We start from the raw sequence: 22,884 nt of genomic DNA on the forward strand, positions 1-22,884 counted from the left end.
GAATGAAATGAGCTGCATTGCCATGATGTGGAAATTGCAGGGAGAAGAAGGAAAATCTCAGCTGTGCGGAGCCTGCTGGCAAAATGAGTGAGTCGATAGAAGTATTAAGGTTTGCTGCAAGAGAGTAAATGGGGAGTGAGGGCTAGAGTGTGTAATAATGTGTATAGCAAATTATTGTGACCTGCTGTGCTAGGGTGCACTGAGATTACATAATGGCTTCAAACCAAGTCACAGCCTTATTTCTTAGAATGGACAAAAATCTTTCATCCCAACATTTTGGCTGACAGAGAAAAATATCCATTGTGTACTTCCAAGACAAAATATTGTCTTGATTTTTAATGCTAATGCTTTCTATATTTTCTCAAGCATATCCAGTAATAATTTTGGAAAATCCCCTGAAAGAAATAGAAATACTGTATTAATGGAAAACAGTGTTGGGGGTTAGCTGTTTTCAAAATTAATAAACTACATACAAAAAGATTAACAACATAATTGAAAATGAAAAACCCAATGGAATTGATGGAAAAAATTATTTTAAGATTGAGAAAAAAAATGGGTTTGTCCAAAATATCATGGTAGACAAATCTTATTGCTTTTTTGTGACAAAGTGACTAAATTAGCGAACATGCTGTGGATATAATAGTCTTGTACTTGAGTAATGAATTTTCTAAAATAGACCACAGTTTCCTACTTGATAAGATAGAGAAATGTGAATTAGAAGTATCACCTGAGTCCAGTAAAGGGCTACCAATTTTTATACTACCACACTGTGGGCGTGGCTTATGCAGGATGCCCTGCATTTTTTTCAACATCTTTCAGTGCAAATTGGGTGCTCTGGGGTGGAGCTCCATTTTTGCTACCCCACTGCGTTTCTCCCCCCCCTCGTCCAGGCAGCAGCCCACCCCTGCCTGAGTCCCACAGGATTGGGCAGCATATAAATCAAATAAATCAAGTAAAATCACCACTAGTGATGGGCGAACCCAACGGTGAGTTCGGACGAACTTCACACAAAGTTCGGCCGAACCCGAACCCGAACGGTCCGTGGCATCAATGCTCCGCAGCCGGAATCCCATTGTTTTTTATTTTTACGGATTTTTTATTTTTATTTATTTTCATTTTTACGAAAAAGGATGCCGCAGTGGCGCCGCAAGCAAAGGGAGGTCCTTTCATGTAAAAATAAAAAATAAAAATAATTTTTTTTATTTTTACATGAAAAGACCTCCCTTGTTTGCAGTGCCGCAAGCAAAAGGAGCTGGGGAATCCCACAAAGAGATTCTTGGGGCGGAGTTTTGATGTCACATATACCGGCAGGTTGCTAAGGACCCCAAGGTGATCACTTCCTTGAGCAAGGGATTGAAGACCTTCAAGATCCTTTCCAACTATGTTACTCTGAAAATTTTGAGAAATACTTGGGTATTGCTACATCTTACATGAATTACATATAGAAACATAGAAACATAAAAGACTGACGGCAGAAAAAGACCTCATGATCCATCTAGTCTGCCCTTATCTATTTTCTGTATTTTATCTTAGAATGGATATATGTTTATCCCAGGCATGTTTAAATTCAGTTACTGTGGATTTACCAACCATGTCTGCTGGAAGTTTGTTCCAAGGATCTACTACTTTTTCAGTAAAACAATATTTTCTCATGTTGCTTTTGATCTTTCCCCCAACTAATTTCAGATTGTGTCCCCTTGTTCTTGTGTTCACTTTCCTATTAAAAACACTTCCCTCCTGGATCTTATTTAACCCTTTAACATATTTAAATGTTTCGATCATGTCCCCCCTTTTCCTTCTGTCCTCCAGACTATATAGATTGAGTTCATTAAGTCTTTCCTGATATGTTTTATGCCTAAGACCTTCCACCATTCTTGTAGCCCGTCTTTGGACCTGTTCAATTTTTGTAGGTGAGGTCTCCAGAACTGAACAGTATTCCAAATGCGGTCTCACCAGCACTCTATATAGCGGGATCTCCCTCTTCCTGCTTGTTATACCTCTAGCTATGCAGTCAAGCATCCTACTTGCTTTCCCTACCGCCTGACTGCACTGTTCACCCATTTTGAGACTGTCAGAAATCACTACCCCTAAATCCTTTTCTTCTGTTGTTTTTGCTAACACAGAACTGCCAATACAATACTCAGATTAAGGATTCCTTTTCCCCAAGTGCATTATTTTACATTTGGAAACATTAAAATGTTATACCGGATTATTATTTTACAACATGGAATGAAATTAAGAACAGGTTAAAGATGTGGAAAATTACCGTTGCCATGGCTGAGTAGAATTTCTGTGATAAAAAATGAATGTTTTGCCAATAATGATATTTTTGTTTCAAACAATACAAAAAACAATACCATTATGAAAATCAATGTACCATTTAAACAATGGCAGAAATATATATCTAAGCTGCATGGTAAGTGAAAAAAATCAAGAGTTAAATATAAAATACTGTAAGATGCAAAGGGACATTTTAGGATGCAGTAGAAAACTCTGTTATTACATCACCAGATGTGACAGCAGAACACCTCAAATATTTGGATATGTATAAGAACCAGGCACTCTGCCTTAGACTGGAAGTATTCAGATTTTTTTCCCTGATTCCAGATTTTGCCTGACATTGCAATGTAACTATCCTGTTCCAACCTCCATATAATTCTTCTAAGTTAGTAGACTTGATTACTAGCTTCTGGTAATTTTGAAGAACAGAGGAGGAGGTCTCCAAACCATACATTAGGTTCTGAAACAGATAGGTGGCAATGTTGGACTGGCAAACCTGGGCACATTTCCCATTGAAGAACTCTCTTATGCTTAGCAATAATCTTTGACATGCAGAACAGTTCTGTCAGCTCCTTTTACAGTAATTATTTTTCTCTGAAACGTTTAATATTAATTCACCTCCTGCAGTGGTGGGGTTTTGTTTTTTTGAGTTTCAAATAGATGGTGTGTTTCAAATAGGTGATACTTACGCCAATGATAAATTTCAAATAGATGGTGTGTTTCAAATAGGTGATACTTACGCCAATGATAAATTTTACTGCTGTGGATATATTATACAACACTTTCTCCTCCTGATAAGTTGTCAAATATTTTCATTAGAATAACTACATTTATGACAATTGGTTCTGGAAGCAGATTAAACAGCCTATTTTAAAATACTGTATCTCACTACAGCTATATCCTGATTTATGTGGTGAGATTGAAGTAGGTAAATAGGTAAACCTTTCCGGGACCGCCTTCTGCCGCATGAATCCCAGCAACCAGTTAGGTCCCACAGAGTTGGTATTCTCTGGGTCCCGTCGACTAAACAATGTTGTTTGGCGGGACCCAGGGGAAGAGCCTTCTCTGTGGCGGCCCCGACCCTCTGGAACCAACTCCCCCCAGAGATCAGAATTGCCCCCACCCTCCTCACCTTTTGTAAGCTCCTTAAAACCCACCTCTGTCGTCAGGCATGGGGGAACTGAGATATTCCCTTCCCCCTAGGCCTATACAATTTATGCATGGTATGTTTGTGTGTATGTTTGGTTTTTAAATTAGGGTCTTTTAAATTATTTTAAATATTAGATTTGTTATATGTTGTTTTACTATTGTTGTTAGCCACCCTGAGTCTACAGAGGGCGGCATACAAATCAAATCAAATCAAATCAATCAATCAATCAATCAATCAATCAACCTGCTAAGGTTTGCGGTCATTATGAAGATTGAAGCAACAGAATTCTCAAACTCAGTTGGGACTGGACGTAGATAACACTTATAGAGAAGTGCATGCATTCCCTCGCAATATTCTGGTGCTGCCTGCTGCTGCACGAATCCCAGCGATCGATTAGGTCTCACAGAGTTGGCCTTCTCCGGGTCCTGTCGATGAAACAATACCGTCTGGCAGGACCCAGGGGAAGAGCCTTCTCTGTGGTGGCCCCGGCCCTCTGGAATCAGCTCCCTCTGGAGATTAGGACTGCCCCCACCCTCCTTGCCTTTCGCAAACTTTTGAAAACTCATCTATGTCACCAGGCATGGAGGAACTAATATATCCTTAGCTGCCTTTGACTTTATGGATGGTGTGTTTGGGTTGTATGACTGTTTTTAATAGGGGGTTCTTTAAAGACTGTTTTAACATTGGATTTATATAAGATGTTTTAGTTGTTGTGAGCCGCTCCAAATCCTCGGAGAGGGGTGGCATACAAATCTAATAAATAAATAAATAATAAATAAAATAAATAAAGGGAAAGAGGGAAGAAGAGGAAGCACCGAAGGAAGGGGAGAGGAAGAAGGGTAAGTAGAAAAGAGGGAGAGAAGAAAAAAGAAAGTAGAGGGAAGAAAGGGAGATAGAGGAAGGGGAGTATTATGAAATATTGGGGGAAACAGACGGATGATTAAAAATATAAAAGATGCAAAATTAGGATGCTTGTTTATGGTGTATTGGATTGAAATGTATAACTATATATATATATATATATTGATATGATTTATGGTATATGTATGGATGTTCACGTGGAAATGTTGGAAAAAATAAAAAATAGAAAATAAATCACATGATGTTTTAATAACACAAGACAATTTCTGCATATTGAGAACAATTTTTCTGTGAAATAGACTCACCTTTATAGCTCTTTATATTAGAAAAATAAACTATATAAAGTGTGAGCCAAATACCTCCAGATCAGACCTGGGCAAAGGGCGGCCTGCGGCCCGCATGCGGCCCGCCCACTGTCTGCGACCAGCCCGTGGGCCTGGAAGGAAGGAAGGAAGGAAGGAAGGAAGGAAAGAAGGAAGGAAGGAAGGAGAATTGGAGGAAGGACGGAAGGAGAAATGGAGGGAGGGAGGGAGGAAGGAAGGAAGGAAGGAAGTAGAAATGGAGGGAGGGAGGGAGGAAGGAAAGATAAATTCTCTTTCCATGCCCTTTTGCAAAAGTCCAATAAATTCTCATTTTTTAATTGTTCATTGGTTTCATTGGCCCTTACAAGAAATTTAAAGCAAACCCCCCAATGCACCTCTCAGGGGGGAAAAAGGGAGGAGGAGGAGGAAGAAGAGGAATCCAAAGCTACTTTCAGGCAAAGCCTCCACTATGTTTTCTCAACTGACAATGTAGGTCAGTTGAAGAGAGGCAGCTGAAAGGAATATTTTGAAAGAGAAGTAAAGAACTGCCCAAAAGCAGAAATAAAAGGCTTAGAAAATCAGAGAGACAGAAGGTTCTCTCCATCTAGAAAAGGAAGGAAGGAAGGAAGGAAGGAAGGAAGGGGTGGGCAATTAATTTATAATTATAATATAATATATAATGTATAATATAATATGTATAATATATAATTATAATTTATAATTATAATATAATTAACTCAGTTCTACCCAATAATATACAGTATTGGGTAGAACTGAGTTAATTATATTAATCCGGCCCTCTAAAACCATCCCAATTTCTCATGCGGCCCCATGGCAAAATTAATTGCCCACCCCTGCTCTAGATAATGAGATATTCAGTTATATATAAATTCCTATTCCTTCATATGGCGAAAACAAAATAAATCAGAATTTAAATTGAGCATAAAATACAGTTGGTGGAATTTGAATGTACTACAGATATTGTGAATTTTTAAAGCATACCACTGAGTCTAACAATTAAATGTAGCCTGCATATGACTAAACAATCAATCCATAAAACTAGAAGTCAAAACAGCTTTGTAAAGGGTAATCTGTTTGAGAGTCTCATTAAATATCTAAATAGCATTCTCTATGTAGTTTACTGTTCCTCAGAATATTTTCTGCAGCTGCTAAAGTGTGCTTTTCTTTTTATAAAGGTAAGCAGAAATAGTTCTGCAAACACTGGACTTGAACTGTTCATCTGTTGGAAGCGTAAACGAAATCACAAACAGATTTGTACGGATTAGCTATAAAGGAGGAATTTATCTTGTAAGGATTGTATGATATTTTGTTCTTTTACAGTGTGTAAACATCTTTCTTTTGTGGGGAAGAAAGGGTTGTTCAGAATACTACTTCTATTTTGCTCTTGGGGAAGGCTTACATAATGTAATAATCAGGAAGCCTGACAAGAATGTGACTGTTTTTTCTCCAGCGGGAGCGACATCAAACTACTGGCTCCATTTAAACAGAACTAAACTCATTCTCTGCTAGTGAATAAAATGTAATGACATTTTCTGAACTAAATCCGTGACCTCCTGTAATTTCAGATGGTTGAAGCTCATTCATAGAATGATGACATACTTTATTGCTTGGGAAATCAGCTGGTAGATGGAAATTATAGAGATTAGTTCCAACACTGATATTTAAAATTCTACACTTCCAGATTCTTAGATTTGATGCTGAGAAAGAATTTAGTCTTCAGCCGTTGTTGCCAGGCCTGAGCTCCTTAAAGAGCTCCTTAATTATGCCAATTATGCCACTCATGTAAAAAAAAAATCTACTGAAAAGCAAACATTTAGATTATACTCTATTTCCTATTTTGAGAGGTTTTATTTGCAGCTAGATGCTTCATGCCAGAAATTTATTTAGAATGGTGTTTATTCAGGAAATAGTACTGGTCTATAGAGCACTAGAATTAAATATAAATAATACAGTTATGGCTGGGCATATAGAGTATCTTCTTGTAATTTATTTCAATACAGTTGCCTATCAGTGTGAACTAATGTCATGGAATACATATTTTAAGATATAATGGAACAAACAATGATTTCCAAACCACATTTACCATAATTATCACCATTTCTCTGCTGTACACATTATTACATTTTTATTTTCTGACAGCAATTTTAAAGCAACATCTCTTTTCAACAAGGCTGCTTTTCCAGATATATGCCTTGATATCCTAATTTATGGTGTTTGTGGTTGCTTTTCTTTTTACTGCAAATACACCAGATTACTTCCATCATTTTCCTGAGGTCCTTTTTATGAATTTTTGAACTTTTGTATTTCAAAAACCTATTAATTTTCTTTATTGGAAAGGGCAGTTTGTAGTAATTCCACACGTGCTTTCTGCTTCGCAATGTCTTTTTGATGCACGTCAATCATTTGGGCCACTATATTCATTTCTAGTTTACTGACATGGGCATTTATCTGAAACAAATTAATCCATAGATTCCATTAGCAATTCGCCTGAACTTCTGTGAGGCTGAAGTCAATTCACTTCTTCCTAAGCATTAGAGATGTGAATCTCAAAAAAGTATTCTATCATTACTTTGCTTTGAAGCATGGCATGTTCTGGCTGTAGTAATCTGAGCTTATGGTTACATGTGTTGTAGTTTAAAGGTATCGTTATGTCAATAGCCTTTCGTTCCACTAATTTATGTGACTATTGCATCAGAGGAGGGCAATAGACTATCAAGATTGTTATGTATTAAGGTTTAAAGTGTAACCGTTTACTCCAAGGTTCGCTCTCCAAAGCGGGAAAATGAAAACCTTGGATTGGTTGAACCAGTCGGCAGCCCTCTCTTTAAATCAGTGTTTCCCAACCTTGGCAACTTGAAGATATTTGGACTTCAACTCCCCGAATTCGCTGGCTGGGGAATTCTGGGAGTTGAAGTCCAGATATCTTCAAGTGGCCAAAGTTGGGAAACACTGATTTAAAGAGAGAGCTTCCCAGCTGGTTCCTTTGCTGGATCTTACTACTAAAGAGCTGTTGTTACTACTGTCATCAAGTCTCTTCAGTACCAGAACTTCAACAAGAATCATCTTTTAAATGACTCCCTTAAACTGAGAGAATAGGGTGATCTGTTTTCTGGCTCTGCCTCCAAACGTCAACCCATACAGATGAGATAATGGTGTCACACAAATAGAGATCACATCTGTGCAAGAATGACTTAACTAGCAATATGTATATAAAATTTGTCTTCTGTTAAATCAGATCATTGGTCTATGTCAGGGGTAGGCAAAGTTGGCTCTTCTATGACATATGGACTTCAACTCCCAGAATTCCTGTGCTAGCATGATCGGCTCAGGAATTCTGGGAGTTGAAGTTCCCAAATCATAGAAGAGCCAACTTTGCCTACCCCTGGCCTATGTAGTCTGACACTAATTAGCAGTTGCTATCCATTGGTATAATCCAATTCGCAATAGTTTTCAGAGTTTATGAAATAATCAATGTAAAACTCTCTGAAATTTTTCACTTTTCTGTGGGCTGCACTGGCTGCTGATCGGTTTCTGGTCACAATTCAAAGTGTTGGTAATGACCTTTAAAGCCCTTCATTGCATTGGACCAGAATAACTTCAGAACCGCCTTCTACCGCACGAATCCCAGCGATAAGGTCCCACAGAGTTGGCCTTCTCCGGGTCCCGTCGACCAAACAATGTCGTTTGGCGGGCCCCAGGGGAAGAGCCTTCTCTGTGGCGGCCCCGGCCCTCTGGAATCAACTCCCCCCAGAGATTAGAATGGCCTCCATCCTCCTTGTCTTTCGCAAGTTATCCAAGACCCACCTATATCGCCAGGCATGGGGGAATTAAGACATCTCCCCCAGGCTTTCTTATATTTTATGTTTGGTATGTATGTGCTGTATGGTTTTTAATTTGTTGGGGTTTTTTATATAATTTTATTATTAGATTTGTTCCATTGTTATACTGTTTTTATTATTGTTGTGAGCCGCCCCGAGTCTTCAGAGAGGGGCGGCATACAAATCTAATAAATTGAATTGAATTGAATTTCACATAGTGGGGACTGAATCAGGGGGGGGGGTTGCTACAGTGCAGTAGGCGACTGTGCACTGGTAGTGACTGACAGATTGTGCAATTTGCACGTGCCAATCCTTTGGGCACTGCCATCTTCAGAAGAAAAGGATTTAGGGGTAGTGATTTCTGACAGTCTCAAAATGAGTGAACAGTGCAGTCAGGCAGTAGGGAAAGCAAGTAGGATGCTTGGCTGCATAGCTAGAGGTATAACAAGCAGGAAGAGGGAGATTATGATCCCGCTATATAGAATGCTGGTGAGACCACATTTGGAGTACTGTGTTCAGTTCTGTAGACCTCACCTACAAAAAGATATTGAAAAATTGAACGGGTCCAAAGACGGGCTACAAGAATGGTGGAAGGTCTTAAGCATAAAATGTATCAGGAAAGACTTAATGAACTCAATCTGTATAGTCTGGAGGACAGAAGGAAAAGGGGGGACATGATCGAAACATTTAAATATATTAAAGGGTTAAATAAGGTCCAGGAGGGAAGTGTTTTTAATAGGAAAGTGAACACAAGAACAAGGGGACACAATCTGAAGTTAGTTGGGGGAAAGATCAAAAGCAACATGAGAAAATATTATTTTACTGAAAGAGTAGTAGATCCTTGGAACAAACTTCCAGCAGACGTGGTAGATAAATCCACAGTAACTGAATTTAAACATGCCTGGGATAAACATATATCCATCCTAAGATAAAATACAGAAAATAGTATAAGGGCAGACTAGATGGACCATGAGGTCTTTTTCTGCCGTCAGACTTCTATGTTTCTATGTTTCTATCTTTTTTCTTTATTTTCTTTACTTTCTTTATTTTTTGTATATTTTGCTTTCTGTCCATGCACAGAAACAAAATCTCACGAGGGGAATGCATCAAAATCACTCTCATGCATGCGTTCCATCACAATATTACAGTGCATTTTTGCTTCCTGTGCATGCGCGGAAGCAAAATTACACTAGGGTTGTGTGCACGCACATGAGCGAAGTGTGCATATGTGTGCAACTCTTCATCCTGCACGCGCAGCACACCGGTAGCAGCAGCTAAGAGCAATCCATCCGTGAACTGAAAATATTATTTTACTGAAAGAGTAGTAGATCCTTGGAACAAACTTCCAGCAGACGTGGTAGATAAATCCACAGTAACTGAATTTAAACATGCCTGGAATAAACACATATCCATCCTAAGATAAAATACAGAAAATAGTATAAGGGCAGACTAGATGGACCATGAGGTCTTTTTCTGCCGTCAGACTTCTATGTTTCTATGTTTCTAATCTGAGGGCTTGAGTTCAGGATTACATGGTTCTACTACGATAGAGAAAAATTAGCACCTGATTAAGCCTGGAGAATTTGTGAAAATGTGAAACTATTTTGAGAAGACATTAAACTAAAAGCAACAATGTAATTTCTGTCAAATTGTCTTGGATCGGCAATTAAATCTTTCTTGTGCCTCATGCTTCTAGTAAATATATCCGATCTCCTTTTCCTGATAAGAATAAGATCAGTAAACATAATAACACAAGGTTTCTAAAATGTGCTGATAATGGGGAAGCTCATTTTTTGTTCCATCTTTGTTCTGTAAAGCAAGGGTCTCCAACCTTGGGAACTTTAAGCCAGGGGAACTTCAACTCCCAGAATTCTCCAGCCAGCTTTGCTGGCTGGAGAATTCTGGGAGTTGAAGTCCTTCAGGCTTAAAGTTCCCAAGGTTGGAGATCCCTGCTGTAAAGCATTCCCATGTAACAGTGATAGGAGAATTACTGGTATATTAAACCAGTGATTTTCAACCTTTTTTGAGCTGCGGCACATTTTTTACATATACAAAATAATGGGGCATCTTGAGGGGGGGGGCTAAAAAAAGTTTGGACAAAAAAAATTCTCTCTGTCTCTCTCTCTTCCTCCCTTTCGCTCTATTTCTCTCCCTCTTTCTCTCTCTTCCTTCCTCTCTCTCTCCCTCCCTCTTTCTCTCTTCCTTCCTTCCTCTTTTTTGCTCTCTTTCTATCTCTCCCTCCTTCCCTGCCTCTCTTTCTCTCTCTTGCTTTCTTTCTTTCTCTCTCTCTTGCTTTCTTTCTCTTTCTCTCTCTCTCTCTCTTGCTTGCTTGCTTTCTCTTTCTTTCTCTCTCTCTTTCTTTCTCTTTCTTTCTCTCTCTCTTGCTTGCTTTCTTTCTCTTGCTTTCTCTCTCTCTTGCTTGCTTTCTTTCTCTTTCTTTCTCTCTCTCTCTCTTTCTTTCTTTCTTTCTCTCTCTCTCTCTCTTTATTTCTCTTTCTCTCTCTCTCTTGCTTTCTTTCTCTTTCTCTCTCTCTCTCTCTTGCTTGCTTTCTTTCTCTCTCTTGCTTTCTCTCTCTCTTTCTTTCTCTCTCTTGCTTGCTTTCTTGCTTTCTCTTGCTTTCTCTCTCTTGCTTTCTTTCTCTTGCTTTCTCTCTCTTGCTTTCTTTCTCTTTCTTTCTCTCTCTCTCTTGCTTTCTTTCTCTCTCTTTCTCTCTTGCTGAGCTTCGCGGCACACCTGACCATGTCTCGCGGCACACTGGTTGAAAAACACTGTATTAAACAATGTTAGGAAAACTATAACCACAAAGGTCTTATTACCCCATTTGAGAATGTCACAGCACTATCTCTGTTTTGCTTCATTTTATTCCATTCCTCTTTTGCACCATCGGGACTGCATAGATATACGTTAGACAATTTTGGATACTTATACTTAAGTTGATTACACTTAAATGGTTACACTTAAACTTTTTTTAAACACCATACAACGCCTCTTAAAAAAAGAAAGTTAATTTATATAGAATATGAGAATAAAAAGTGTTACCTGTCGCTTCCACCATTCCTTCTAGGATCACAACAATTTCTAATTCCTCTTTGGGCAACTGAGTTTTGGAAATATCCCAGAAAGGACTCTGTTGGTTTATTTCATGGCTGATGATCAGTGGCGAAACCAAAAACAGTCGATCATCCCCAGTATAGTAACCTACATTGATATCTGTTTGATTGAGCGGTATAAATTCCCCCTCCTTTGTCTGTTTTGATTTGATCAGCTTGGCTCGTATTGATGCTTCCACAATGTGTGAATTTCTAAGGTCCCCGACTCGAAACATCAAGCACAGCTTTCCATCCCGCATAGAAATTACAGCATTGGTAGAAAACACCAGAGTTTCCGCTCTCTTCTTGGGCTGTGATATTTTTACAAACATGCAGCCAACCATGAAAGCATTCACAATAGACCCTAAAACAGACTGAACTAAAAGCAGGATAATTCCTTCAGGACATTTGTCCGTGATAACCCGATAACCATACCCAATTGTGGTTTCTGTCTCTATAGAGAATAAAAAGGCTGAGACGAATCCATTGAGGTTGCTAACGCACGGTGTCCATTTTTTATCTCCTATGTGCTCCATGTCTCCTCGGATGTAAGCAATTAGCCACCAGATGAATCCAAAGAACAACCAAGTCACCGTATAAACCAAGACAAATATAAAAAGGTTGAATCTCCACTTGAGGTCGACCAAGGTAGTGAAGATATCAGTCAAATAGCGATAAGTCTCTCTCACGTTTCCATGGTGGACGTTGCATTTTCCGTCTTTCCTAACATACCTCTGGATTTTTCTTTTGGCATCCTCTTTGCTTAAATGCTTTGGCAAATCTTCTCTGGCCTGTTTGGGCAACTTGACTGGATGAATTGTAACAGGGCTTTCCACGTCCTGCTCCATTGAGTCTCCTTCCAGCACATTAGCTATTATTTAAAGAGAGAGAGAGAGAGAGAGGAAATAAATGGGAATGATGACAATGCAAATAAGATTTGATCAGTCACATGAAGCATCGGAAATATTTTTTAACACTGCTAGAAAATTACTAGAACTTACCATTTCTTACCAATAGAAATAACAGGTGTTATCTGTTTTATTTGAAATAATCATACTTTTACTTTGTGTTGTGGTTAGCTATGGCCCAGCTCCTGCCCCAAGAACTGTGGATGTGGGGGAGACATCCACATGCCGCAGGCCTGTTTTGCTCCCGGTGGAATCTGCTGATGAAGGCTCCTCTGACCAAGAAGACATGAATGACAGGGAGGAGGAGAGTGTGGCAGACAGCTCAGAAGGATTATCTAGCTTCTTGGATTCGGAACAAGAGTTAATGATACAGCCATGCATGCGGAGAGCGATGCATGGGCAGCAACAACTGAGAGATTATTATCAAAGAAAATGAGGCCACCTGTGTTTGGGTGGGGCTGTGGTAATTAGTGAGGCAGCTATAAAGAGCAGCCTGTGGGTTTGGTCATTGTGGAGGTTTATCTGATCATTGTGTTTCGTGCCTGCCTTGCTGACTACGACCTTTGTGGGCTGCTTTTTCCCCACTTTGAAACTAAACCAGAGCCAAGTGTGTTTCCCTTTGTGCAAGAAGAAGGACTGTGAATTGCCTCACAGCTGCAAGCTAAGTATCTCAGAACTGATAAGGGACTTGTACAAATTACCAGTTTGTTTGGAGATGAGTGCTCTTTGCTATACAAAAAGAGTGCTTAGTTTATTTGAATTTTCGGTATAAAGAACATTGTTTTGAATTTTCAAACGTGTGTGTGTCTGAAATTTGTATCTGTGAATTTTCTGCAGCCTCCCCTCCATGCGCTATTGGAGTTTCTGGAGATCTCTGACGTGATGCCGAGCACTTCACTGAGATGAACAATGTTACCTCAGGCAAACTTAGTAGCCTTGAAAAGCTCTGTTTCTTTGTGTGGGATACTGAACTGACAGATGCCTGAATGTTGTTATTCTTTTGTAACCATATATTATAATGCTATGCTTCAGTTTCTGCATAAACAGACTTCCTCATTCTTCCTAAAAGATATGCTATAAATTTTCAGTTGCTCTCAGATTTTTTTTCAGCTGTTATACATAAACCTGCTTGGCAACAGATGTTTCACTCAAGTAGGGAATGTAAAACTTCAGTATGCAATGATCTGGATAGCATCAATCAACACCTGAGTATTTCATGAGGTGCTATTCAGCTGGGGCAGCTGCTTTAGACTACTACATGAAGCGAATAGTTCTTTTTTTTTCCATTTTAGTTTTTCACAATCTCCACATGCACATTCATAGATATACCATAAATCATATCAAGATATATATAGTTATACATTTCTAGCCAATAAACCATAATCAAACATCCTAATTTTGCACCTTTTATAGTTCTAGTGTCTGTCGTTTTCTCCAATATTCCATATCACTCCCCTTCCTTTAACTCCCTCTCTTCCCTCTACCTTCTTTATCCTTCTCTCCATCTTTTCTACATCCCTTCTCTCCTCCTCTCCCCTCCATTCTCTACTTCCTATTCTTTCCTTTTATTCCTTCCCTGGGGGGGGAGCTCCATTTTCACCACCCCACTGTGTTCCCCCTTGTCCGGGCAGCAACCCACACCTGGATCACAACCCGCCCCTCTTCACTTTTGTTACTCAATTTCTCTTATGTAATTTCTCAATTTCTCTGAGTCCTTGGAGAGGGGAGGCATACAAATCTAATATATTATTATTATTATTATTGTTGTTGTTGTTATTATTATTATTATTATTTTAAATCACCCTCAATATTTAAACAAGATCTCACTTTGCCACTACATATCTATCCATTGGCTAATGCCATTACCACTAATACACAAAAACCCACTAATTATCAAAATTCTCTCAAAATTTAAAAATTATATGAATTTTATATAAAACCTTTTAAAATAATAATTCTACAAATGTTATAACATTCCAACAATTTCACCTACTATAGTATAATTTATTTCCTTTTTTCTTTTCTAGGTTCATCTCCTTTTTCATCATCAAAATTTAATGTTCACTTTTCATAATATATATCATCATGTACCAATCTTATGTGAAAATCTTATACTATAATTAATTATGCACAATTGATAATATTTATGCAATTAAATCTATTAATTTATATCTTGTTATCCCTCTTCCTTTCCATTACCAGCTTTATATAAAAATCTTTTAACAAAATAATTATACAAATTTTATAACATCCCAACAATTGTATTTACTATAACTTATTTCCCTTTCTAAATTCCTCACCTTTTAAGTCATCATCAAAGTTTAATTTTCACTGTTCATAATATATATCATTGTATACCATTCTTATATAAAAATCTTATACCATAATTAAGTATACACAGCTAATAACATTAATACAAGTAAATCTATGAACATATATCTTGTTATCCCTCTTCCTTTCCATTAACCTTCCTCTCTTCATCCATTCTCTTTTGGTCTCTCAGAAATTCCATCTCTTGTGGGTTTTTCCCTTTCTTCCCCTTTTCTTAACTTTCTCTTTTTCTTTCTTTTATTTTTATACAGGTACATTCTTTTTTCTGGATTCCTTTCTTACTTTTAAATATGTAATTTGCTTAACATTCCTTACAATTCCTCCTAATCCCTTCTCCCTATTATCCCCTCTATCTTTCAATTGGTTCTTTTGGAAGTGATACTCCCCCTATCTACTCTTTTCTTGTCACTGTAAATCCCAGTGGAATCAACTATTGGCTTTTTATTATCAATCTCTTTTTCTTCAATATACTTTCCTTGTTCCTCATCTTTATTTTCCAGCACTGTACATTTTGGGGGTTCTATATGTTCCAACTTTGTTTCTGCTTCCTTATTACCTCTAATTTCCAGGAGTGAGCGTTTTTCTGATATTTCAAAAAAATAAGTGTTTATGTCTTCACAAATATATTTTAAAATAGCAGTTAATTCTTCATACATACACACTGCCATACTATCAGCTTAATGGCTATTAATCCTTTTTTATAATTAAATCTCTCATAATTAAAGCTTAAATCCATATAGTCTCTTTATAGTTCCGTATTCTGGAATCCAGTTTTAGTCTATTCTATTCCAGTTCACAGTCTTATTGTCTTATGTCACTATAGTAAGTCAAGATCAAACTCCATAGTGCAGCATACATGCCTTTCAAATTCTCACAGTTTCAGAATTATCTTTTCTTATAAGCAAGGTCAATCGCCACAGCTGCCAATATGTTTTTTTCCTTTCCTTTTCTAACTTGCCATAAGTTGTTGCAAAGTTTTCTTTCAACCAGCAGAAGGTAGGTAAAATGAGGACCTGGATTGTGGGGGCAATATGCTGGCTCTGTTGAAAAGTGCTATTGCTAACATGTTGTAAGCTGCCCTGAGTCTAAGGAGAAGGGCGGCATAAAATCAAATAAATAAATAAATAAATAAATAAACAAACAAACAAACAAATAAACAAATAAATAAATAAATAAATAAATTTCCAATGCAACAAACTAGTTATTTAACAAAAACTCTCCAAAATGCTTTAAATCTACGTATGGAATATTTTCTTCAAATTCTTTATTCTTTTTCAATCTCTTTGATTTCCACCAAATCCAAGTGTAAAAACAACCACAAACATCTTGGACTTTTAAGCTCCATTTATCCAACTCTCTCTATGGTTTTCCCAATTGCTAGATAGCCACTAATCTCTGCTCCAGGATATCTTTTACTGTTTCATTTTATATTTTTTACTTTTATCTTTAAATTGGTCAGTCACTCACCCAGTTTTAACACTTTACTTACATTTTGCTCATGCATAAATGCTTAGATCTTTTCACCCAGGCAATCCACAATCTCTTTGTTCCAATGGTTCTGCTGTGGCTATCCCAGTAATGGCAACACAAGTTGCTTTTCCACAGCTGTTGGTCGAGAGGCTGGTGCCAGCTCCCTGGGGGGGTTGCAGATCACCCCAGCCCACTGACCTCTGCTGCTCCTGTTCTGACCTGTTTCCAGGTCCCCGAACAGCTTGGAATTCTGAGTTTCCCTTGAAGGTTCCAAGGGAAATGTTCATGGCACCGTGATATTAGCTATACTCCCCGAAAATTAATAATTCTATGTAAATATATTTGGATTACTCTATACTGCATAATAAAATATGAAGCATTCTCTTATCTCCAGATTATAAAATATTAATTAGAAAACATGTAAAAATCCTAAAATGATAATTGTATAATATTTTATAATTAGAAATCTTTTATTACATTTCAGTTTTAGTAGTATCACTCCATATTTATGTTAAGATAATCGGTCTTAAGAATTCTTAGTGAAATTTATACCCCACCTTTCTGCTGAGATGTCAAGTAGTATACACTGCAGTTTTTCCTCCTACTCCCCTCTGCCCCAATTCTGTAATACAGTATAGGATCATCTGGGAAATAGAGAGAGAGTGTGTAGTCTGAAATCATATAGTGAAACTCTGTGGCTATGTGTAGACTACAACCTGGGTCTCCTTACTTCTAAAATAACACTTTAACTATTCTGCTGTATTATGGGTCTCTATTGCATATTAAATTAACAAAATTAACCTAAGCAATCCTTAATACATAAATAAATTATGCATGCTACTTATATTTTCTAGCACAAACATATTTTAACAATAACACTAGTGTTTGTGTGGTTCCTCGGATTCTGCTTTTTTCTGCAAATCAGCCTAATACTACATTCATTCCATTGTAGAACAGATTATACCATTGGGAAGATTTCCTAATATTTAGTGAAAATCTCCTTCCTTTCAGATTAAACTCATTGTTTGGGTGATTCTTTAGAACAATTGAAAATAAATTTGCTTCATCTATGAGACAGTGTTTCTATAGTTGAAAGTGCTGATCATGCCATTCAGGCTTCAAGCTTAATTTATCTATCCTTCTTAAGTTATTCTTACAGGATTTGGGCTGTTATAAATCTACCATTCAGTTGAATTAAACCAATCATACAGCCCTATTTCTAAGCTTCTCATTTCAAGCAATCAATCAGACTGAACATAGTCAATATATTATTTTTTTAGATATGCACAATAATACATTGTTATATTAAATCCATACATAACTGATCCGTAAAATGTACATTAATTGCCAAGGCAACTATTATGGCTTCACCTTTCAGTAATTTATATAGTTACTTTAGATATATCCCTATATATTTTACTTATTTGAAGTTTTTTGTTATTAACTAACTTGCTGTTTAGCCAGTTAATAGTTGGAAAAAATGGTTTTTTAGGTACATGCCAATTTTATTACCTAACAGTGAATATACTTTATAATAGATTCACAATTTTAGATGTACAGAAATTTGTCCATCACTTTGTGTGAAATCCGCTTTTACATGATAGCTATGCTTAAATATTAAATTATAATTATTTTATATTATATGTGTCCTAAACAAAGTATGTCCAAGCCCAGGTGTGCTGTATAACTTGCCAATGAGCTGTCTCACTAACATTAGCAGTGAACTAAATGTAATGTGAAAACACGGGATTTTCATTTCCGATTTAATCTAATTTTTGGGAAATGAGTAAACATTGCTCAATTTTAGTCATTTGCTTTGCTAACCAAAGCTGTCTTCAGTCATTGAATATTGTATATAGCAATATTTGCCAATTGTGGGAACTTTAAGAAGTGTGGACTTCAATTCCCAGAATTCCTCAGCCAACATGGCAGGCTGGAGAATTTTGGGAATTCAAATCCACATTTTAAAATTTCCAAGGTTGGGAAAGTGTATAGAATAATAAAGCACAGGGCTTTTTCTCTGATGTTTCATGCTCTCTAATCTGTTTCTGTGAGGAAGAGCATATTTGTTTTGTGTCTGTACAACGGTATATAGAATAGAATAGAATAGAATAGAATAGAATTTTTATTGGCCAAGTGTGATTGGACACACAAGGAATTTGTCTTGGTGCATATGCTCTCAGCGTACATAAAATAAAATATACATTTGTCAAGAATCATGTGGTAGAACACTTAATGATTGTCATAGGGGGTCAAATAAGCAATGAAGAAGCAATATTAATAAAATATTAATAAAATATTTTAAAAAATATGTGTTTACAGAACAGGAGATTTTATCAATAAGTGCTCTAATCTAGGAAAGGTTGCACACAAAATTGTGGGGGATGGGAATCCCATTTAATAGATGTAGTCTTTTTGTCCTGTAAATTATTGCATTCAATTAAAACAATGATTTCCTATAATGATTTCCTACCTCCATAGTGGCCAGTTATCAGACCTCAGCAAATAGCAAGCAAGGGACAATGTTGTCTACTATTTTTAAAAGAATTCCTGAGTTGCACAGCTGCAAATATCATTTTTCTTGAGATGTATTCAGGTTCCTATTGTGTTGCATATGTATTTTGTAATGTTTTTTGCAAATTAAAAAGTATGACAGAATGTGAGTTCATCCTTTCTATAAATTGATATTTATATTATATTATTGGAAGGAATGTAAATGGAGTATTGAACATCCCAGCAGATATTCAAATCAACATCTGCAAATCATATGTCTAGGAGAAAAGCTAGCAGTTTCACAGCTCTAGAACTGTACATTTTCTGCTGTTTGCATACACATTTACACCCGTAGAATCTCTAACCATGACAGGGAAACAGAAGGCATGCTGTTATCCTGAGCAGTTATTGGTTATTTCTTCAGCCAACTACAAAAAAGCTATCAGCTAATCTCCCCACTGAGAATGCTGTCAGCATATTTTCAGTTCCAAGCAAAGCCATTCACAGAAATTGCAAAGTCAAGAATCACTGACTTGGAAAGCAATCAGAGAGGTCATTCAACTGAACCCCCAGTTGCATAATAGTGCAACAACCAGGCTAAGCACTTAGATCCTGCTCTCTCCCTCAGGAGCCTTTAAAAATGCAAGTGGACCGTTCATATTCCAGAGCTTCCCTAGGAAAATCCTTTGTGATGGGAAGTAATTCAGGCAGAAGAAAGAATCCCCCTGCCTCCTATCTCAAAGGTCTTTTAAAAGGGAGGTTTTTGTGCATAGGAATTCAAGACTAAAGCACAGAAGGTCTTCACACCTGGCAACATTAAGACTTGTGGACTTCATGCTGCCCGAATAGCATATGCCCCAAAATGGAAATTGAAGGTGGTTCCGACAGATGGAGAATTGTTGAGGAAGATATTAGAATGGGTAGAGATGAATAGATTAACAATGAAGATTGAAGACAAAGATTCTGAATAGTATAAAATATGGGTGAAATTCTAAGTGTGGCTGGATAAGAAATTTAATTAGAAAAGGAGACTGATAAAAGGTTAAAAAGAAAGGGGGCATTATAACTATTATTATTGACTCAGGTGACCAGAATAGCAGGGAGCAGGGAGACACCATCGATAAAGTTTATATACCCAAGGTAAATTTTAATGTTAAATTAAAAATAGTAACATAATAATAAAAGCTTTGACAAGACTATAAGATTGCAGAAAGAAACTGTCAGTCTGTTTCAATAAATGATTGTTAGAATTAGAGATATATCACTCAGGAAAGGGCACAGCAAGAAGAAGAGGAAGTAGGAAGGTAGGAGGGGAGAGGGGGTGGAGAGGGTGGAAAAGGGGGGGATTGAAAGTCAAAGAAAGTAGATGGGAGAAGAGAAGAGGAAGGGAAAAGAAGGGTTGAGTGAAAAGATAATGGAAGTTCAGACTGGGAGACACTGATAGTAATGATTTAGATTGATGCCAAAGGATGCCAATGTTTGGTGATGTGTAAATTATGCTTTGTTTATGGTGATGTAACTATTTGATGTATGGAGGAGAAATATAAAAATAAAAATAAACTTAAGAAAAAGACTTGTGGACTTCAACTCCCTGAATTCTCCAGTCAGCATAGCTGACTGGAGAATTCTGGGAGTTGAAGTCCACAAGTCTCAAAGTTGCCAAGTTTGGTGACCCCTGCTATAGCATGTAACTCTTATTTATTTATTTGTTTGTTTGTTTGTTTATTTATTTATTTATTAGATTTGTATGCCGTCCCTCTCCGAAGACTCTTCCTTTTCCTGAGAGCATTTTTCCCAATATGCCCCCCCACACAAATAAAAAAAATGTATTTCAAAGAGGCTACCACAAAGCTGGAAAATGTCTTGCCAAATGATCATCAACTTGCCAAACTAGAAAAATTAGTATGTTTGGTAGATTTTCGTTTTAGGAAAAAGGTAATTGAGACATCACTTTTTAGATCTGGTAAAGAAGCAATTACAATGGGAGCTTGTTCTTCCTCCATTATCCCCAACCCAGGAAATTTAGAAGAGTAATATTAAAGGAAGTTCCTGAAGATAACTACCGGTATGTAATTTTTTGAAAGGAGTTTGCCTGGCACAGTTTATCTGAGTCATTGTTTCGTCAAGATCGTGGTTTTTGTGCTGTTCAAGATTGTGTGTGGACTCTCTGGACTTTAGAATTGGACTCAATTTCCCTGTTATTGGGTGAGCAATTGGATTTAACCTGCGCCTTATGTGTTCCAGAAAATCCCTTTGACATTTAAAAAGGGAGCTGTTTCTGTTTTTCTGTTTATAAAAACTTTTGGGTTTTCCTTTTATCATATGGTGTGTGTCTTTCTGGACTAATTACCCTGTAATTACAGGCAGTTGAAACACGCCGGCAGAACAGAAAATAGGTACGAAAAAATGGAGACAGTAGGACAGGCACGCCCTTTACAGACCTCTTAGGAATGAGGTGAGGTCAACAGTAGACAATCTAAGGTTAAAGCTATGGGGGTTTGGGGATGTAACAACAGAGTCAGGTAGTGCATTTCAGGCATTGACCGGGACTGTCAGTGTTGATCTGATCCAGCATAGTGCTTCTTATGTCGCTATCTAAAACTGAAAGACTTGTGTTCCCAATAACATTTGAAATCTCCAAGCAATGCAAGCCACCCATTATTTGATTTGAATGATTGTTGAAATATGCATTATTGTGCCCTGTCAGACCCCAAAGGAGATGCTGTTAAACACATATCTTGCTATTAAGCCAATTTTACCATTAAGATTGGAATAACAATAACATGGTTTTGCATCAGGTACATTGTCCAGACACAGTATAAAAACAAACAAATGAATAACAGATGCAAACTCTTCTCTAATAAAAATAAAAACAAAAACTACACATTATAATGAACAGTGTTTGCAGAACTATAGTGTATAGAAAAGGAGGTCTAAACCTCTCCTACTGTAATTTTAGCAACAAATACCTATCCTTAAAAAACTATTACCTGTTTGCAAATTATTAACGCAATATTTCTAATTTTGGCAGCTTTAAGGTGAGTGGATTTCAACTCCAGAGTTCCCCAGCCAGCAAGGAATTGAAGTGCATTCATTTTAAAGCTGCTAAGATTATTGGGAAACACTGCATCTTATAGCTGCCTTCCATAGCTGGGAACAGAAATGGAATTGCAATGTTGTGTAGCCTTTTTTAAAAATATATTTTTTATTATTTTCTTTTATTCATTAAACCTGAAACTCAGTCAACTGAACATTAAAAAAATGTATCACAAATATCACTGATGCTGATGGCTAACATCCAAGGTATCAACCAAATATCTTCTTAAAATGTATCACAAATATCACTGATGCTGATGCCTAACATCCAAGGTATCAACCAAATATCTTCTTAAAATGTATCACAAATATCACTGATGCTGATGCCTATCATCCAAGGTATCAACCAAATATCTTCTTAAAATGTATCACAAATATCACTGATGCTGATGCCTAACATCCAAGGTATCAACCAAATATCTTCTTAAAATGTATCACAAATATCACTGATGCTGATGCCTAACATCCAAGGTATCAACCAAATATCTTCTTAAAATGTACGATGTTCCGAGTAGCACAGGTTTTTTTTGCAGTTCTGGTGTTATTGCAGGAAGCTGCAATTTCTTGATGTATTTTGTAAAATTCTTGGACATGATACAACGTGTCCCAATGGCAATGGGTACCACTGTTACATGTTTATCCATAATAGTGTAGTTTTAATGGCCAGGCTGCAATATTTTTTCCAGTTCTTTTTCTTTGGTGATATCAATAAATTGTATGCTTCAGTTTTCAACAACTGTGATATTTGGTGTGTTGTGTTCCAAATGATGACTTTCTGTATTTGAAAGTCCCACAAGATCTTCATCTTCTCATTTTTGACAACTTTTTCCACTTCATGTTCCCATGACTTTTTGGATGCAAATAAGTCGTATTTTTTACATAATGACCAGTGGGTTAATTTAGCAACTCCGTCATGTCTAGCTTTGTAATCAGTTTGCAAGATTTTGCTTAACTCACATATTAAATGTGAAACAGTTTCAACTTTGTCATTGCAAAGGGGGCACTTTGGATGTTAGTGGGTTTTTGTATTTCTGCTTTCATGGCATTAGTTTGTAGTGCTTGTT

General features: G+C 37.1%; 1 protein-coding gene across 1 annotated transcript in view; it reads right to left on the minus strand.

Moving 5' to 3' along the window:
- Positions 1–22,884, minus strand: part of KCNJ6 (potassium inwardly rectifying channel subfamily J member 6) — a 142,625-nt gene that overhangs the window by 15,775 nt on the left and 103,966 nt on the right. Inside the window, exon 2 of the mRNA XM_070750420.1 lies at positions 11,473–12,393. Coding sequence (XP_070606521.1) covers positions 11,473–12,370 — 898 coding nt within the window. The 5' untranslated portion in view covers positions 12,371–12,393. The remainder of the gene's footprint in view (positions 1–11,472; positions 12,394–22,884) is intronic.

This window comes from Erythrolamprus reginae, chromosome 4, assembly GCF_031021105.1.
Source record: "Erythrolamprus reginae isolate rEryReg1 chromosome 4, rEryReg1.hap1, whole genome shotgun sequence".
In the NCBI taxonomy this organism is placed as follows: Eukaryota; Metazoa; Chordata; class Lepidosauria; order Squamata; family Dipsadidae; genus Erythrolamprus; species Erythrolamprus reginae.